Source organism: Balaenoptera physalus, assembly GCF_965194825.1.
Source record: "Balaenoptera physalus genome assembly, chromosome: 8".
Classification (NCBI taxonomy): Eukaryota; Metazoa; Chordata; class Mammalia; order Artiodactyla; family Balaenopteridae; genus Balaenoptera; species Balaenoptera physalus.
Genome location: NC_138887.1, coordinates 19,661,356 through 19,679,306, shown reverse-complemented (window position 1 = coordinate 19,679,306; position 17,951 = coordinate 19,661,356). Strand labels below are relative to the sequence as shown.

At 38.7% G+C, this 17,951-nt stretch overlaps 1 protein-coding gene across 3 annotated transcripts in view; it reads right to left on the bottom strand.

Annotated features, from left to right (window-relative positions):
- RELN (reelin) overlaps nucleotides 1–17,951 on the bottom strand; it is a 528,909-nt gene that overhangs the window by 37,704 nt on the left and 473,254 nt on the right. For all 3 annotated transcript variants that reach the window (XM_082473379.1, XM_082473378.1, XM_082473380.1), the window contains exons 46-47: nucleotides 15,933–16,101; nucleotides 957–1,097 (exon numbers count right to left, since the gene is read on the bottom strand). In XM_082473379.1, coding sequence (XP_082329505.1) covers nucleotides 957–1,097; nucleotides 15,933–16,101 — 310 coding nt within the window. The remainder of the gene's footprint in view (nucleotides 1–956; nucleotides 1,098–15,932; nucleotides 16,102–17,951) is intronic.

The window sequence follows — 17,951 nt, the reverse complement described above, 5'->3', positions numbered from 1 at the left end:
GCAGCTACCAAAGTAAACTGGTTGGTCCTAATAATTTATGAAACTGGTCTTTTTAATAGAGGCTTTGAGCCAATCAGGAATCCAAGAAGCCATGTTCCAAATAGCAGAGGGTACTTTGGATAGCATCTGCCATCTTTGACCACAGAAGTGAATTCCCTGTTCAATGTTGGAGGAAATATGGATATAGGACTGGGAGGCTCCGGGATCTCAGAGGTCATGCTGGATATGGGCTAGAATCATTAATCAAAGGAAAGACTCCCCAGGTGTACAGGGATTAGTGGAGAAGGAACTGAATTCTCTATCAGCATTTTCATTCATAGTAGCCCATCGAACAGCAGAGTCTTTGAAAATAAAGCACAGAGCCCCGTAGTACACAACACACACACACACACACACACACTCTCTCTCTCTCTCTCTCTCTCTCTCTCTTTATTAAGATCCTTCCAAAGATACTAAGGCTCTCTGAGTAAAATTGTAGGTCTCTCCATCAAATACACCTGGCAAATTGATCAGGCATTTATATACTTCCTTATGCAAATACCACAGGAATACCATTCAAACCACAAGTAAGGCATATCACTACATACATTCAGACCTAAGTGAGAAAAATACTTATGATGTATTATTTTCAGTCAGAACATACTGAATTCCTGAACTTCTTCTAATGTCTTTTTCAAGGCTCAGGTGTATCACAGAAACATAGAAGAAAATAAAACAAGTCAATTATATAACTCAGCCTTCTCCCTACAAGATAGCTATTGTTCAGTTCCTAATATCTAAGCAAGAACAAAGATAGCCATAAACTCCATAGTTAGCTCAAGGTCAGATTTCAGGAAAAATGTATCAATATAAGCTAAGGCAGCTTGGAAGTGATTAAAAAACCAGTTTCAGAAAAATCTCCTGGCCGGAATGTGAGTCAGGAACTTTCTGTAAAAGGAAGAAAAAAACCTACTTACACACAGTTTCCTTGGATGCACCTTCCATGGCCACTGCACATATCTGTGCAGCCATCCCCGATATAGACATTATCTATTGCCCACGTCTGCTGCTTGTCAAAAGGAGCTGGTTGATGCCAACGGAAACGAGTGGCTTGGGACCTTTGGAGAAAAAGAGAATTATAATGAAGGATGTGGTGGACAAGAGAACGTGTTCTGGTATGTTTGAACAAGTGCATGGAGGAGTGTTACACAAATGCACGTACATCCTCACTTGTGTTCCAAAAAATGTATTCATTATGTCCAATTCTTTGCCAAACTTTGATTAAGAAAACCAAACCAAACTGAACTGCAATAGCTTGAGAACATACTGGGTTGGCCGAAAAGTTCATTCGTCTTTTTCCATAAGATGGCTCTAGTACCGCTTAGTTGTCTTTAACTTCATTTGAAACAATTTTGTTAGATTGTACTGTGACAGCTGTCATATCAGCGTGGCAGAAGGTAGTGGAACAAAATGGTGAATACGTTGTTCAATAAATTTCTTGGTGAAAAAAAAAAAAATGTGTCTTTTATTTTTACTTAAAAGCTGAAGGGAATTTTTGGCCAACCCAATATTTTAGGCCAATGAGCTTTCTGAGCCTTGTAAAAACAGACTAAAACAGATACTAAAACTAATGCTAAAATCAGTAGCCTCATGGGACCAGTGAGCCCTGAATTTTGTGTGGAGATCATTGTGGAGGGACAACAGGCCTGCTGCCAAGTTGTATTTGCATTTTAGGAAAAGATGGTTGTCCTTGAGCAGCCATAACCCCTCTGCATCTGAGTCGGGGAGAGGATTTCAACTCCTACGTGCTCCCTAAGGCCAGACCCTTTTGTACAGGAGGCACACTGGTCAGCATTTATGAGGAATTCTCACAATGAGAGCCTTAGGAAGACTGGGGGTGTATATCAGAAGGATCAGTGAAACCCTAGATAAGATAATTGGACAGAGAAGAGAGAGGATAGTAAGACCAGACTTATTTTACATTGATTTAAATGCAATGTAAATAAAACCCAAACAGAGATTCTCCCATTCTGGAGAATATATATTTGCTCATTTGCACAGCTTGGGGGAGAGTCTTGTTCATAAGGACAAATAAACTTATGTGCTTAGGGACACTAGATGGCAGTAAAATCCAAACAATGCCTGAGGCTCAAGTGAGCTTGAACATTCAAAGACCTTGGAGGAAATAATTAGCCAAAGCAGCTCTTGTTTTATGGATTTATATACTTTTCTCATTAAGAGATATGCTAACCACTTGACTGAAAGATACCTGTTTTAGGCAGGACCAAAGACCAAATACCAGCAAGGATTTAAAATTTTCCAATTGAACACATTTATATTAAGTTTAGAAAAAAAAAAAGAAACAACAGAACTCAAATCTTCACTCTGAAAATAAATCATTCAGTTTGATATTTGTTTACTGAGCATCTATGCACTCATTTCTCCATAACCTGTCTTGCTCGCCAGCTCCCATCTGTTCGTCTCAGCAGAGAAACGTCTACCTAATACCCTCCTGTCACTTCCTATTGCATTTAACTTCAATCCCAAGCTCCTCCTTGGCCCACAAGGCTCTGCCAGAGCTGAGCCCTCTCCTCTAGTCCCTCAGCCTCACTTCTGGAGCCCTGCTCCTCCTCTCAGCTCCTGAAGCTCCTCAAACTCTTTCCTGCCTTCTGCTGGCATGTTTTTCCTTTCTGCCTGGTTAACCTCTGTGTGTCCTTCAGGTCTCAGAGGAAATGTGAGGTCCTCATAGAGAAATATTCTTTCAGATCCCTTTAAAAACTACATTTCTTCCATAGCAAATGGTTCTTTTCTTTTCATAGTATTTATCACATCTGTAGTCATATATTTATTGGCATATGTATTTCTTAAACGTCTGTCTCTTCCTCAGAAAAGTTTTAAGGGAGCAGGGTTAATCTCTTTTTGTTTAACATTATACACTCAGTGTACAGCACCTAGCCCTTAGTAGGTGCTCTAAGGTGCAGGGAGCTGGTATTCTCAGAGTAAGTAATATGGAGATGCCCCCGCTGTGGTTGTGTAACTCAGTGCTCTGCTCACCAGTTAATTTTTAATGACTAAGTTTATTAATAGCTATGCCTGTTACATGCAGCAACATCTCATAAATAACATAGTGGAATATCATATTTTCCATAGCACATCATTACTTGGATTTTAATAACAAGTCAACACTTAAACATATTTATTCTGTCTTTTAGACTATATGTTTCTGAAGGGCAGGAAATATCTCTGTATTCCTTCAAGGAATATTGTTTTATATCTTCAATGTGCATAGATAGTGGGCAAGTAATAAGATTTCCTTGTTCCCCTAATATTTTATATATGCTCCATTACCTTTAAAATTTTTTTAAATTGAAGTATAGTTGATATACAATGTTTCATGTGTAGAGCAAAGTGATTCAGTTTATATACATATATTCAGTTTTTTTAATATATATATATATATTGGGTTGGCCAAAAAATTCGTTTGGGCTTTTCTGTAAGTTACATCTTACAGAAAAACCCAAACGAACTTTTTGGCCAACCCAATATATGTTCTTTTTCATATTCTTTTCCATTATAGTTTATTATAAGATATTGACTATAGTTTCCTGTGCTATACAGTAGGTACTTTTTAAAATCTATTTTATATATAGTAGTGTGTATCTGTTACTCCCAAATTCCTAATTTATCTCTCCCCCCTCCCTTTCCCTTTGATAACCATAAATTTGTTTTCTATGTCTGTGAGTTTATTTCAGTTTTGTAAATAAGTTCATTTATATCATTTTTTAAGATTCCACATATAAGTGATACCATATGATATTTGTCTTTCCCTTTCTGACATATTTCACTTAGTATGATAATCTTCTGGTCCATCCATGTTGCTGCAAATGGCATTATTTCATTCTTCTTTATGGCTGAGGAATATTCCATTGTATATATATATATCGCACATCTTCTTCATCTATTCATCTGTTGATGAGCATTTAGGTTGCTTCCATGCCTTGGCTATTTTAATAGTGCTGCTATGAAAATTAGGGTGCACGTATCTTTTTGAATTAGAGTTTTAGTCTTTTCCAGATATACGCCCAGGAGTGGGATTGCTGGATCACATGGTAGCTCTGTTTTTAGTTTTTTAAGGAAACTCCATACTGTTCTCCATAGTGGCTGCACCAATTTATGTTCCCACCGACAGTGTAGGAGGGTTCCCTTTTCTCCACATCCTCTCCAGCATTTATTATTTTAGACTTTTTGATGATGGTCATTCTGACAAATCCATCACCTTTTATTAAAGCTCTTATCACCTTTTAATAAAAGTGCCTATTTATGCATAGTTTCCTCTGTTGGATTATTCTCCTTACTTACCATTTTACTGTTGGTGAATCCTATAGATGGGGCTTCATAAACCTTTACTGAAAGAATGTTTAATTGGCAGCAATAAAGGTGGCCAGAAAGAATCAAATAGGAGACATCTTGAGAGTGGTAGGGCAGGGTCTGGGGGTCAGTGGTGGAGGGGGCAGTGATTTGATGACTGTTAAAGGCGGGGGAGATTTTCCCAGCAGTTGGGAGATGGCAGAGCTGCCTAGCATGTGGTGGCCCTGCCCACCAGAAAGACAAGATCCAGCCTCATCCACCAGAACACAGACACCAGTCCCCTCCACCAGGAAGCCTACACAAGCCACTGAACCAGCCTCACCCACTCAGGGCAGACACCAAAAACAACGGGAACAACGAAACTGCAGCCTGTGAAAAGGAGACCCCAAACACAGTAAGTTAAACAAAATAAGAAGACAGAGAAATGTGCAGCAGATGAAGGAGCAAGGTAAAAACCCACCAGACCAAATAAATGAAGAGGAAATAGGCAGCCTACCGGAAAAAGAATTCAGAGTAATGATAGTAAAGATGATCCAAAATCTTGGAAACAGAATGGAGAAAATACAAGAAACATTTAACAAGGACCTAGAAGAACTAAAGAGCAAACAAACAATGATGAACAACACAATAAATGAAATTAAAAATGAAATCAGTAGCAGAATAACTGAGGCAGAAGAACGGATAAGTGACCTGGAAGATAAAATAGTGGAAATAACTACCGCAGAGCAGAATAAAGAAAAAAGAATCAAAAGAATTGAGGACAGTCTCAGAGACCTCTGGGACAACATTAAACACACCAACATTCACATTATAGGGGTCCAAGAAGAAGAAGAGAAAAAGAAAGGGTCTGAGAAAATATTTGAAGAGATTATAGTTGAAAACTTCCGTAATATGGGAATGGAAATAGTCAAGCAAGTCCAGGAAGCGTAGAGAGTCCCATACAGGAAAACCCAAGGAGAAACACGCCAAGACACATATTAATCAAACTATCAAAAATTAAATACAAAGAAAAAATATTAAAAGCAGCAAGGGAAAAGCAACAAATAACATATACAGGAATCCCCATAAGGTTAACAGCTGGTCTTTCAGCAGAAACTCTGTAAGCCAGAAAGGAGTGGCATGACATATTTAAAGTGATGAAAGGGAAAAACCTACAACTAAGATTACCCTACCCAGCCAGGATCTCATTCAGATTTGATGGAGAAATTAAAACCTTTACAGACAAGCAAAAGCTAAGAGACTTCAGCACCACCAAACCAGCTTTACGACAAATGCTAAAGGAACTTCTCTAAGTGGGAAACACAAGAGAAGGAAAAGACCTACAAAAACAAACCCAAAACAATTAAGAAAATGGTAACAGGAACATACATGTCAATAATTACCTTAAATTCAAATGGATTAAATGCTCCAACCAAAAGACACAGACTGGCTGAATGGATATAAAAACAAGACCTGTATATATGCTGTCTACAAGAGATTCACTTAAGACCTAGGGACACATACAGACTGAAAGTGAGGGGATGGAAAAAGATATTCCATGCAAATGGAAATCAAAAGAAATCTGGAGTAGCAATTCTCATATCAGACAAAATAGACTTTAAAATAAAGACTATTACAAGAGACAAAGAAGGACACTACATAATGATCAAGGGATCAATCCAAGAAGAAGATATAACAATTGTAAGTATTTATGCACCCAACATAGGAGCACTTCAATACATAAGGCAAATGCTAACAGCCATAAAAGGGGAAATTGACAGTAACATAATCATAGTAGGGGACTTCAACACCCTACTTTCACCAATGGACAGATCATCCAAAATGAAAATAAATAAGGAAACACAAGCTTTAAATGACACATTAAACAAGATGGACTTAATTGATATTTATAGGACATTCCATCCCAAAACAACAGAATAAACTTTCTTCTTAAGTGCTCATGGATCATTCTCCAGGATAGATCATATCTTGGGTCACAAATCAAGCCTTAGCAAATTTAAGAAAATTGAAATCATACCAAGTATCTTTTCCAACCACAACACCATGAGAGTAGATATCAATTACAGGAAAAAAACTAAAAAATACAAACACACGGAGGTAAACAATATGCTACTAAATAACCAAGAGATCACTGAAGAAATCAAAGAGGAAATCAAAAAATACCTAGAAACAAATGACAACGAAAACACGACGACCCAAAACCTATGGGATGCAGCAAAAGCAGTTCTAAGAGAGAAGTTTACAGCAATACAATCCTACCTCAAGAAACAAGAAAAATCTCAAATAAACAACCTAACCTTACACCTAAAGCAATTAGAGAAACAAACAAACAAAAAACCCAAAGTCAGCAGAAGGAAAGAAAGCATAAGGATCAGATCAGAAATAAATGAAAAAGAAATGAAGGAAACAATAGCAAAGGTCAATAAAACTAAAAGCCGGTTCTTTGAGAAGATAAACAAAATTGATAAAACTATAAGCCAGACTCATCAAGAAAAAAAGGGAGAAGACTCAAATCAACAGAAATAGAAATGAAAAAGGAAAAGTAACAACTGATACTGCAGAAATACAAAGGATCATGAGAGATTACTACAAGCAACTATATGCCAATAAAATGGACAACCTGGAAGAAATGGACAAATTCTTAGAAAAGCACAATCTTCCAAGACTGAACCAGGAACAAATAGAAAATATGAACAGACCAATCACAAGTAATGAAATTGAAACTGTGATTAAAAATCTTCCAACAAACAAAAGCCCAGGACCAGATGGCTCTACAGGTGAATGTGATCAAATATTTAGAGAAGAGCTAACACCTATCCTTCTCAAACTCTTCCAAAATATAGCAGAGGGAGGAACATTCCCAAACTCATTCTACACGGCCACCATCACCCTGATACCAACACCAGACAAAGATGTCACAAAGAAAGAAAACTACAGGCCAATATCACTGATGAACATAGATGCAAAAATCCTCAACAAAATACTAGCAAACAGAATCCAGCAGCACATTAAAAGGATCATACACCATGACAAGTGGGGTTTATCCCAGGAATGCAAGGATTCTTCAATATACAAATCAATCAGTGTGATAAACCATATAAACAAACTGAAGGATAAAAACCATATGATCATCTCAATAGATGCAGAAAAAGCTTTCAACAAAATTCAACACCCATTTATGATAAAAACTCTCCAGAATGTAGGCATAGAGGGAATCTACCTCAACACAATACAGGCCATATATGACAAACCCACAGCCAACATCATTCTCAATGGTGAAAAACTGAAACCATTTCCACTAAGATCAGGAACAAGACAAGGTTGCCCACTCTCACCACTATTATTCAACATAGTTTTGGAAGTTTTAGTCACAGCAATCAGAGAAGAAAAAGAAATAAAAGGAATACACCACTGTAAAGCAATTACACTCCAATAAAGATGTTAAAAAAATAAAATAAAAAAACAAACAGGGCTTCCCTGGTGGCATAGTTGGTTGAGAATCTGCCTGCCAATGCAGGGGACACGGGTTCGAGCCCTGGTCTGGGAAGACCCCACATGCTGCAGAGCAACTAGGCCCGTGAGCCACAATTACTGAGCCTGCGCATCTGGAGCCTGTGTTCCGCAACAAGAGAGGCCGCAATAATGAGAGGCCCACGCACCGCGATGAAGAGTGGCCCCCACTTGCCGCAACTAGAGAAAGCCCTCGCACAGAAATGAAGACCCAACACAGCCATAAATAAATAAATAAATAAATAAATAAATAAATAAATAAATGAATAAACAAACAAACCCAAAGTTTAAAAACAAACAAACAAAAAAACATGGTCCACACCCCAAAAAAAAAGAAGGAATACAATCAGAAAAGAAGAAGTAAAACTGTCACTGTTTGCTGATGACATGATACTATACATAGAGAATCCTAAAAATGCTACCAGAAAACTACTAGAGCTAATCAATGAATTAGGTAAAGTAGCAGGATACAAAATTAATGCACAGAAATCTTTTGCATTCCTATACACTAATGATGAAAAATCTGAAAGAGAAATGAAGGAAACACTCCCATTTACCATTGCAACAAAAAGAATAAAATACTTAGGAATAAACCTACCAAAGGAGACAAAAGACCTGTATGTAGAAAACTGTAAGACAGTGATGAAAGAAATTAAAGACGATACAAACAGATGGAGAGATATACCATGTTCTTGGATGGGAAGAATCAACATTGTGAAAATGAGTATACTACCCAAAACAATCTACAGATTCAATGCAATCCCTATCAAACAGCAATGGCATTTTTCACAGAACTAGAACAAAAAAATTTCACAATTTGTATGGAAACACAAAAGACCCCAAATAGCCAAAGTGATCTTGAGGAAGAAAAGTGGAGCTGGAGGAATCAGGCTGAGTTCAGACTATACTACAAAGCTACAATAATCAAGACAGTATGGTACTGGCACAAAAACAGAAATATAGGATAAAACTGAAACAAAAACAGGATAAAAAGCCCAGAGATAAACCCACGCACATATGGTCACCTTATTTTTGATAAAGGAGGCAAGAATATACAATGGAGAAAAGACAGCCTCTTCAATAAGTGGTGCTGGGAAAACTGGACAGCTACATGTAAAAGAATGAAATTAGATCACTCCCTAACACCATACACAAAAATAAACTCAAAATGGATTAAAGACCTAAATGTAAGGCCAGACACTATAAAACTCTTAGAGGAAAACATAGGCAGAACACTCTATGACATAAATCACAGCAAGATTCTTTTTGACCCACCTCCTTGAGAAATGGAAATACAGACAAAAATAAATTAATGGGACCTAATGAAACTTAATAGCTTTTGCACAGTAAAGGAAACCATAAAGAAGATGAAAAGACAACCCTCAGAATGGGAGAGAATATTTGCAAATGAAGCAACTGACAAAGGATTGATCTCCAAAATATACAAGCAGCTCATGCAGCTCAATATCAAAAAAACAAGTAACCCAATCCAAAAATGGGCAGAAGACCTAAATAGACATTTCTCCAAAGAAGATATACAGATTGCCAACAAACACATGAAAGGATGCTCAACATCACTAATCATTAGAGAAATGCAAATCAAAACTACACCTCACACCAGTCAAAATGGCCATCACCAAAAAATCTACAAACAATAAATGCTGGAGAGGGTGTGGAGAAAATGGAACCCTCTTGCACTGTTGGTGGGAATGTAAATGGATACAGCCACTATGGAGAACAGTATGGAAGTTCCTTAAAAAATTAAAAATAGAACTACCATATGACCCAGCAATCCCACTACTGGGCATATACCCTGAGAAGACCATAATTCAAAAAGAGACATGTACCACAATATTCATTGCAGCTCTATTTACAATAGCCGGGACATGGCAGCAACCTAAGTGTCCATCGACAGATGAATGGATAAAGAAGATGTGGCACATATATACAATGGAATATTACTCAGCCATAAAAAGAAACGAAATTGAGTTATTTGTAGTGAGGTGGATGGATCTAGAGTCTGTCATACAGAGTGAAGTAAGTCAGAGAGAGGAAAACAAATACCGTATACTAACACATATGTACGGAATAAAAAAAAAAAATGGTTCTGACGAACCTAGGGGCAGGACAGGAATAAAGACGCAGATGTAGAGAATGGACTTGAGGACACGGGGAGGGGGAAGGGTAAGCTGGGACAAAGTGAGAGAGTGGCATGGACATATATACACTACCAAATGTAAAATAGGTAGCTAGTGAGAAGCAGCCACATAGCACAGGGAGATCAGCTCGGTGCTTTGTGACCACCTAGAGGGGTGGGATAGGGAGGGTGGGAGGGAGATGCAAGAGGGAGGGTATGTGGAGATATATGTATACATACAGCTGATTCACTTTGTTATACAGCAGAAACTAACACACCATTGTAAAGCAATTAAACTCCAATAAAGATGTTAAAAAAAAAAAGACAACGTTACACAACATAGAAGCTGGTGATTCAGTGTGAATTTTCTGTCTATCAGCATTTTAACTTTGGAACGTGTTTTTCTTTCTCTCCTTTTGTTAATTAAATAAATGGCTAAAAAAAAAAAAGAACTTGTAATTCCCTTGACTATTTCTCCATGATTAACCCAACAAATATTATGTTTAGTTATTTGGTTTTCTTAGAATAAGACCTTTTCTTTGCAGTTACAGTAGTTGGGAATATCATTGAAAAATATCCTCCTACTCTAAATCTGTTTACCTGCCAAAAGGTACAGACTCCTCCAACCCCAGTCCATCACTCCAGTCCTTCCACAATCTTTTTGCCCCTTCTTGAGCTTATCACCATTCCTTTAAACTTCCTGCACACATTGAATAGCTTCTGTGCTGTGGCTAAAACCACCTGGCTTCCAAAGTGTAGTAGTTAATCTTTAAAGACAGTGGTATCAGCCAGGTCATTAGGGCCAGTAGAAAAGAATGGATCATTTTCAAACTGTGACTTTAAATAGCCAAGTCACACCTGAGCCTTCCAGTGGCAGCTCCCACACCCCACCTTTCTTGGTGGATTTGGGTTACCTGCCCTTCCATTGACTCACCCTGGTTCTCAGGTGACATTTCAAGAACCATGCCACTTGAGCCACCTTTTATTTTTAGGTTTGGGGTTAGTAAAGAGGAGAAGGAGGCAGATTCAGAGTAGGGGCTATGAAATTGATTTTGGCATCTTCCTATTTTTTTCAGCCTTTCTCAAGAACGCCTGGCATCCTCCCTTCCTATTTCTTCTCGGACCATATCTCTTCGGCAAGCAATAAAGATGTAGTACTAATACAGTGGTTAAGCCCATGGGCTCTGGCACCAGACAAGCTGTATTTATTTCCAGTATCTCGCTGAAACCGTTCTTTTGAAGGTCATTGACTATCTCCTTATTGAAAACTCTAGTAAATTTATGGTGAAACTTTCTTCTTCTTGACTCTATGTAGCATTTGTCACTGATTTGATCTCTCCCTGCTTGATATTCTATTCTCACTTGGCTTTTGGATACCACGTTATTCTGATTCTCCTACCTCCTTGACTGCATCCTCCTGGTTCCTCTAATAGCTATTTCCACTCATTCTGCTATTAAATTTAGGGATCCTTTCTTTTTAAATGCTCTCCTCTGGAGAGCTGCTACAGTTTTACAGCATTGCCTATGACCTCTATGTTCATGCCTTCAAGGTTTATTATCTTCCCCTGGGCTCCAGTCTTCATAGCTCTGTCAAAAGGATATTTCCATCACATTTAATTCAGCATCTTTTGATTAAATCTGCCATACTGTCCCTCCTGGAATCAGCTTCAGCTCACTCCTCTCTTCTTCTCACCACTTTCTCAGGCTTCAAACTTTAAAGTCATCTTTTGATGTGTGCAAGGGAGAAGAAGTTAGTGACTGAGTTTTATCAATTCTTTCCCTGAAATGTCCTATAATATCTACTTCATCCCCCTCATGTTAGCTGTAGCCCAGACCCTTGTTACCATGTACAGTCATTATCACAATGCCTTTGTCTTTCTCCTACCTGAGTCTCTCTTTTCTCCAATTTTTTTTTCTTGGAAGAATAGTCTCAGCTCAAAACTCACCATAGTTCATTTTCCCTACAAGTCTAAACCCCTTTGCCTTGCTTCAATGCTTACTATAAATTACCCCAACTCTGCTAACAAACAACTTCCCATAACTTCCAGATATGAGCTCCCTCTTTAATCAGCAACCTCTGTGCTTCTCCCAGGCTCACATGCCCTGTTCACATTGTTCCCCTAATTTAGGATGTTCTTTTCCTTACCCACCTAAGTCCTAGCCATCCTTTGAGGCCAGGGCCCATCTTTTCCCGGATCCCTAACTCTGGCATTCAACACTGTCTCCCATCTCAGTACCTACAGCATTTCCAGCCCATTCCTCAGTGAAGCTCTAAATTATACTCAGCATGTATTATTTTTAAGTTGTTTATTTTCCCATAACCAGATTGTAACCTCCTCCAGGGCAGAAACTTAAGATAGCGTCCTACCATTACTATAGGCTCACTCTCGTTAACTGAGGACGACTTCTTAGTCTGACTGAAGTCTGGTAATACACTTGAGCTATGGTTAACAAATGTGATTATGTAGTTAACTCATAAAAGTAAAAATGACTTACGTTTCAGTAAATGTTTACAATGTCCCAAACACTTCCAGGCACATTGATTAGCTTTTTATAAGGTAAAAACATCTTCATTTTTCAGATAAGGAAACTGAAGCTTAGGGACGTGAAATGACTTGCTTAGAAGCTCACAGGGCTGAAAAGTGGGAGCGCTCAACTAAACTGCAATGCTTTCTGGTCTTTTTCTTTTCTTTCTTTCTTTCACGAAGATCTAACTTCACCAGTGTAATGGGGAGGATTAGAGACTATGATTCTATCTACCCCAATTTATTTAGGTTTCAACAGAGCAATGTCTGGAGAACAGTGTGATGTATCTTGTGTTTAGTCTCACTGTTGCTTTCCTGATGAAAAGCACCAGCATCCGTTCAGTTTTGCAACTCAGAGACCAGGGAGTCATCTTCAACACCGCCCTTTCCTTCACTGTCCCACATGCATTTCATCATTAAGCTCAATGTTACTGCCTCCATTTCTCTGGAACTTCTTCACTTCTCGTCGTGTCTGCCACATCTTAGTCTAAGGTACCAGCAGTCACGGTCTCTTTAAGGGCCTCCTTACATCTACTCTTATCCTCCCCAATTTGTTCTCCAGTTAGAATAAGCTTTTCTGAATGCAAATCTGATCATGTCTCCCCATCCCTAAGCATTTTAGCAGGCTTCCAGCATCCATATAACAAACCCCTAAATCTTTTTTTTTAATTAATTAATTAATTTTTGGCTGTGCTGGGTCTTCATTGCTGCGCGCGGGCTTTCTCTCTAGTTGTGGTGAGCGCGGCCTACTCTTCGTGTGGTGCGCGGGTTTCTCATTGCGGTGGCTTCTCTTGTTGAGGAGCATGGGCTCTAGGTGCGCGGGCTTCCTTTGTTTGTGGCTCACGGGCTCTAGAGCGCAGGCTCAGTAGTTGTGGCGCACGGGCTTAGCTGCTCCATGGCATGTGGGATCTTCCTGGGCTCGAAACCATGTCCCCTGCATTGGCAGGTGGATTCTTAACCACTGCACCACTAGGGAAGTCCAACAAACCCCTAAATCTTTAGTACGACCGACTCTCCATGGTCTGACACCATCTTACACCTCACCCCACTTTCTCTCTTGGTGTCTGATCCAGTCTATCAGCATCTCAAATATGCCTGCTTCCTCCTACTATAGGGTGTTATCCTTACATGGAACACTCTTCCCCTTACTCTTCTCCTAGTCAGCTCGTATCCTTCCTTCACATCACACTACAATTATTTTCTCAAGACAGTGTTCCTTGACCTTCTTGACAAAGAGACAAATCTCTCTGTGATGTATAATCTCTCAGCACCATGCAAGTATCCTCCATCACTTATCAGAGTTGAATTTCATATTTACTTCTCTGATTACTAGTGATTTCTGGTTAATACCTCTTTCTCGCGCTAGACTAAAAGTTCCTTGAGGTGGGGCTAAGTTCAGCCTCTCACACAGACCTAGGTAATAATGAAATACTTAAAAAATACTTGTTTAATGAATGGCTTAATGCATGAATAATCACTACTGATGACTACTAGTCATTTCAGTTTGGTAAACGGTTTGATGTCAATTTGTGGACACCCAACCTCGTTGACTGTTTCCACCACTGTGCCAACAATACCGGGAGCCTAGCTCTGTGGTCACATGATAAGTGAATGGACAAACTACAATTGGCACATTGTCACAGTCACTCTTAATTCCTACTCAGCACATGGCTTTAAGTTGTCAGCATCATGTTTATTTATAGTGAAGAACTACAAACTAAAATCCTCAATTCTGTGCTGGCAGATGACATAAACACTGAGGTCCCAGTATTCCGCAGATGTTGAGGCAGTAAGTTCAACTCAGAATAAGGAAGCACCACATTTAAAAAGCAACTGGATGAAAGAGCAGATATAGTATAGATTAGCTATCTTGAGTTTGAGGCAAAGTGCTCTGAGTCTGGCACATTGTTCTAATGATCTTTGGCATATGGCAAAGCACAGTTAGAAGGGGGTCTGGCCTGGGTTCCAGCCATGCTCGTTTCTTTCTGAATTACCCAAAGGGCCTTGTTATAAAGCAGTGTTGCCTTTAAGACCATTGTACAACATGAACTTTGAGGGTAATATAATAAACAAACTGCATATTTTCAATATGATTACAAGATGAAATGCATGCTCATCAGATTTTTCAAGTATCATTTGAAAGGGTCAAAATTTTTACGGGTATGTGAAAGAGACAAAAGATAAATTAAAAGATGACGATTAATTATTTTTCTTGAGTAAAAGACTCAAGGGCATAATGACGAGCTGGAGTATATCTTAGAATGTCGTTTGTTTGCAAAATGTTACCAAGTAGCTGGGTAATAATTCACAGAATTCATAATGAATTAAAAGACTACCACCTTAATAGAGTTTTTTTTTCTATTTTACTTATTAAGATGGCCTTAATAATTCATGCATGGCAATACCTTTAACGAGCAACAAAATCTCACGTATCTCATTTAAACTTGGCAACTCTGCTGACAGTTAATATAGTCTTGCACCCCTGAGCCAGCAATTGTACAGGAGCCCTAGGCTGCTAGTAACTGAACCCATCCCATTTATGATAATCCCAGGAAAAGTTAAGCCCTAGATGAATGGCTGAATTTTACGATCATTCGCTAGGAAGATTTATTCATTCTTCATTTGTGGGGAGGTGAGAGAACAATAATGAGCCCAAACTATAACTCTTGTTCCACAGACTGCATTGCTGGCTTTGCTTCTTTCTTAACGGCAGCAACTGATTACCATTTTCTACTTAGATGGTGAAAAGAGAGAGAGGCATGTAACACTATCCCACTAGGCAAGGTGAGTTCTCTGCTTTACTCAAGCAGGAGCACAAATACACAGATAGTTTAGACTTAACTTCTCTACCAGCATCTACCAGGCAGTTTTATTAAGCCACTGTCATTTCTTAAAGACACAATGAAGGAGCATTTACAATTGTTTTTCACATAAAAGAACGTTCCAGGTGATAATTCTCAAGATACTGTTCAAAATAAAATTTCAAAAGCAGACAGTAATTTTAATACACATTTATGTGCTACATCCATTTATATGATACCACTCACTGCTATATTTACAGTAGTCTGACTGACAGAAAATAGACTCCATTTAAATCCATTAAGACTTGTTCTTGGCATAGTGACTTAAGTTGGAGAAGCTCACTGAGCTGGCCACTGTTTCCTTTCATATGCCATTTAAAAAAATATTAGAGTTAAAAGTCAGTAAAGGCTTGGATTTAGGGAAAACACAGAACAATGTCACCACAAAAACTGGTTTCTTTTTTACGTATGAAGTCGCTTTAATAATTCATGCATGGCAATATCATCAACAAGTAACAAAATCTCATGTAACTCATTTAAACTTACTGTGCTGAAATTGGACATGCCAAATTATATCACATTCGGGTTCACTACATGCAGAAACATCCATACCTGGTGTAAGGTGGGAGAGGCAGAGTAATTCTGGTCCATTTGTTGAAAGTATCTGACACCAGGATCCGCTGTAGGTGATAGCGATTGCATTCAACATTGGTAGGCAGACAGTCCCTTACCAATGGGTGCCATGACAATCCAAGGTCTACTGAGTATTCCAACTCAATAGCTGAAACAGGAAGCATTATTCTGGTTAGAAATACATATCTGCAGATCCAGGAACCACAATTACTTATGTTTTCATATGTTTTAATTTCAATCAAATATCATTTGATTTTCCCCAAATGTATTTCCTGGTTTTATTTTTTCCTCTGTATATTACTAGTGATTATTTTTAACTTTCCATATTAAAATAATTTTTCTGTTAAGGGGATATGATAAAGTGAAAAAGTAACTTTTCCTGAATCACTTCTTTTTTTTTTTTTAATTAATTAATTAACTTATTGATTTTTGGCTGTGTTGGGTCTTCGTTTCTGTGCGAGGGTTTTCTCTAGTTGTGGCAAGCGGGGGCCACTCTTCATTGCGGTGCGCGGGCCTCTCACTATCGCGGCTTCTCTTGTTGGGAGCACAGGCTCCAGATGCGCAGGCTCAGTAGTTGTGGCTCACGGGCCTAGTTGCTCCGCGGCATGTGGGATCTTCCCAGACCAGGGCTCGAACCCGTGTCCCCTGCACTGGGAGGCAGATTCTCAACCACTGCGCCACCAGGGAAGCCCTGAATCACTTCTTATACTGTGAAATTTTCAGAACAATTCTAACAAATCTATTGTTTCACATGCAGTTAAAGCAATAATAATAATAGTTATAATTTATATATATTTATTATTTAATCTAATAGTTATAGGATATATATTGTATAAATACATTATATAAATTAGATATAATTTATGTATTATAATAACTATATTTTGTCTATTTAAAGGTTAACATACAAATATAGAATGTAGTAACCATATGTTATAATGACTACTTTTTAAATAGCTAAAAATATTGAGCAGCCTTCTCAAAATTTAAGCATTCTATAGGGATCCTGACCAACTTATGCCAAACTTTCTCTGGTATAGGTGAAACTCCTAAGAAACTGACAAATCTCTTTTGCTTATATATCCTGCTTTGCTGTGTTATGGAATATACTATACTGGGAAATCAGAGAAGCCTAAAGAGGGAGCTGAAGGCCATGCAGTTCGTGCCAAAGCAGGCAGTCAGGCTGGGTCTTATGGAGAGAGATTTCTTTCTTTCCTTTCTCTTCTTCCAAAACATTCAACCTATATGCTATGTTTTATATTTCTCTCTCTGGTCCCTTCTTAAGACTTTATAAACTACTTCAGCCCATACCTCCCTACTGAAACTGCCTAAGACCACGATTCTCAGTCTTGGCTGCACACTGAAATCGCCTGGGTACCTTTAGAAACTACTGATGCCAAAGTCCCACCTGCAGAGATTGGGATTTCACTCTCATGGGGCAGGCCAAGGTGTTGGGAGCTTTTAAGTTCCCCAGGGGATTCTCCCATGCAGCCAGCGTGGGACCACTCACTGGTCCTGGTGGCCTAAGGTTCCTGGTGGCCTTTTCTAGTTAAATACAATGGCCTGTCTCAGTCTTCATTGTTCTTGCCCTCCCTACAGCCTTGGACATTATTGATGATTCCCTGGTTCTTGAAACTTTCCTTTCTTTTGGAGGACATTATTCTGAACCTCCTGTCTTATTTCCCTCTGACTTCTGTGCTAACTAGCCCAGCTATGGGCATCTTTCCAGACTCCATTTCTGGCCTTCTATTCTACACCTATCTTCCTTGGGCTTCAACTGTTATCTCTGTGCCCAAATCTCCCAATTTTACGTCTCAAAATTGATTTTATTCATTCAGCAAATGTTTATTCAGCCTGGCATTGTCCTGGATGCTGGCATACCATGATGCACAGTATAGACAAAGTTCCTGCTTTCTACACTGCAAGCCCTCTGCACTAAAGGATACCACCACTTAAAACTGTTTTCACCACACTAGAGAAAGACTCATCATTTTCCCT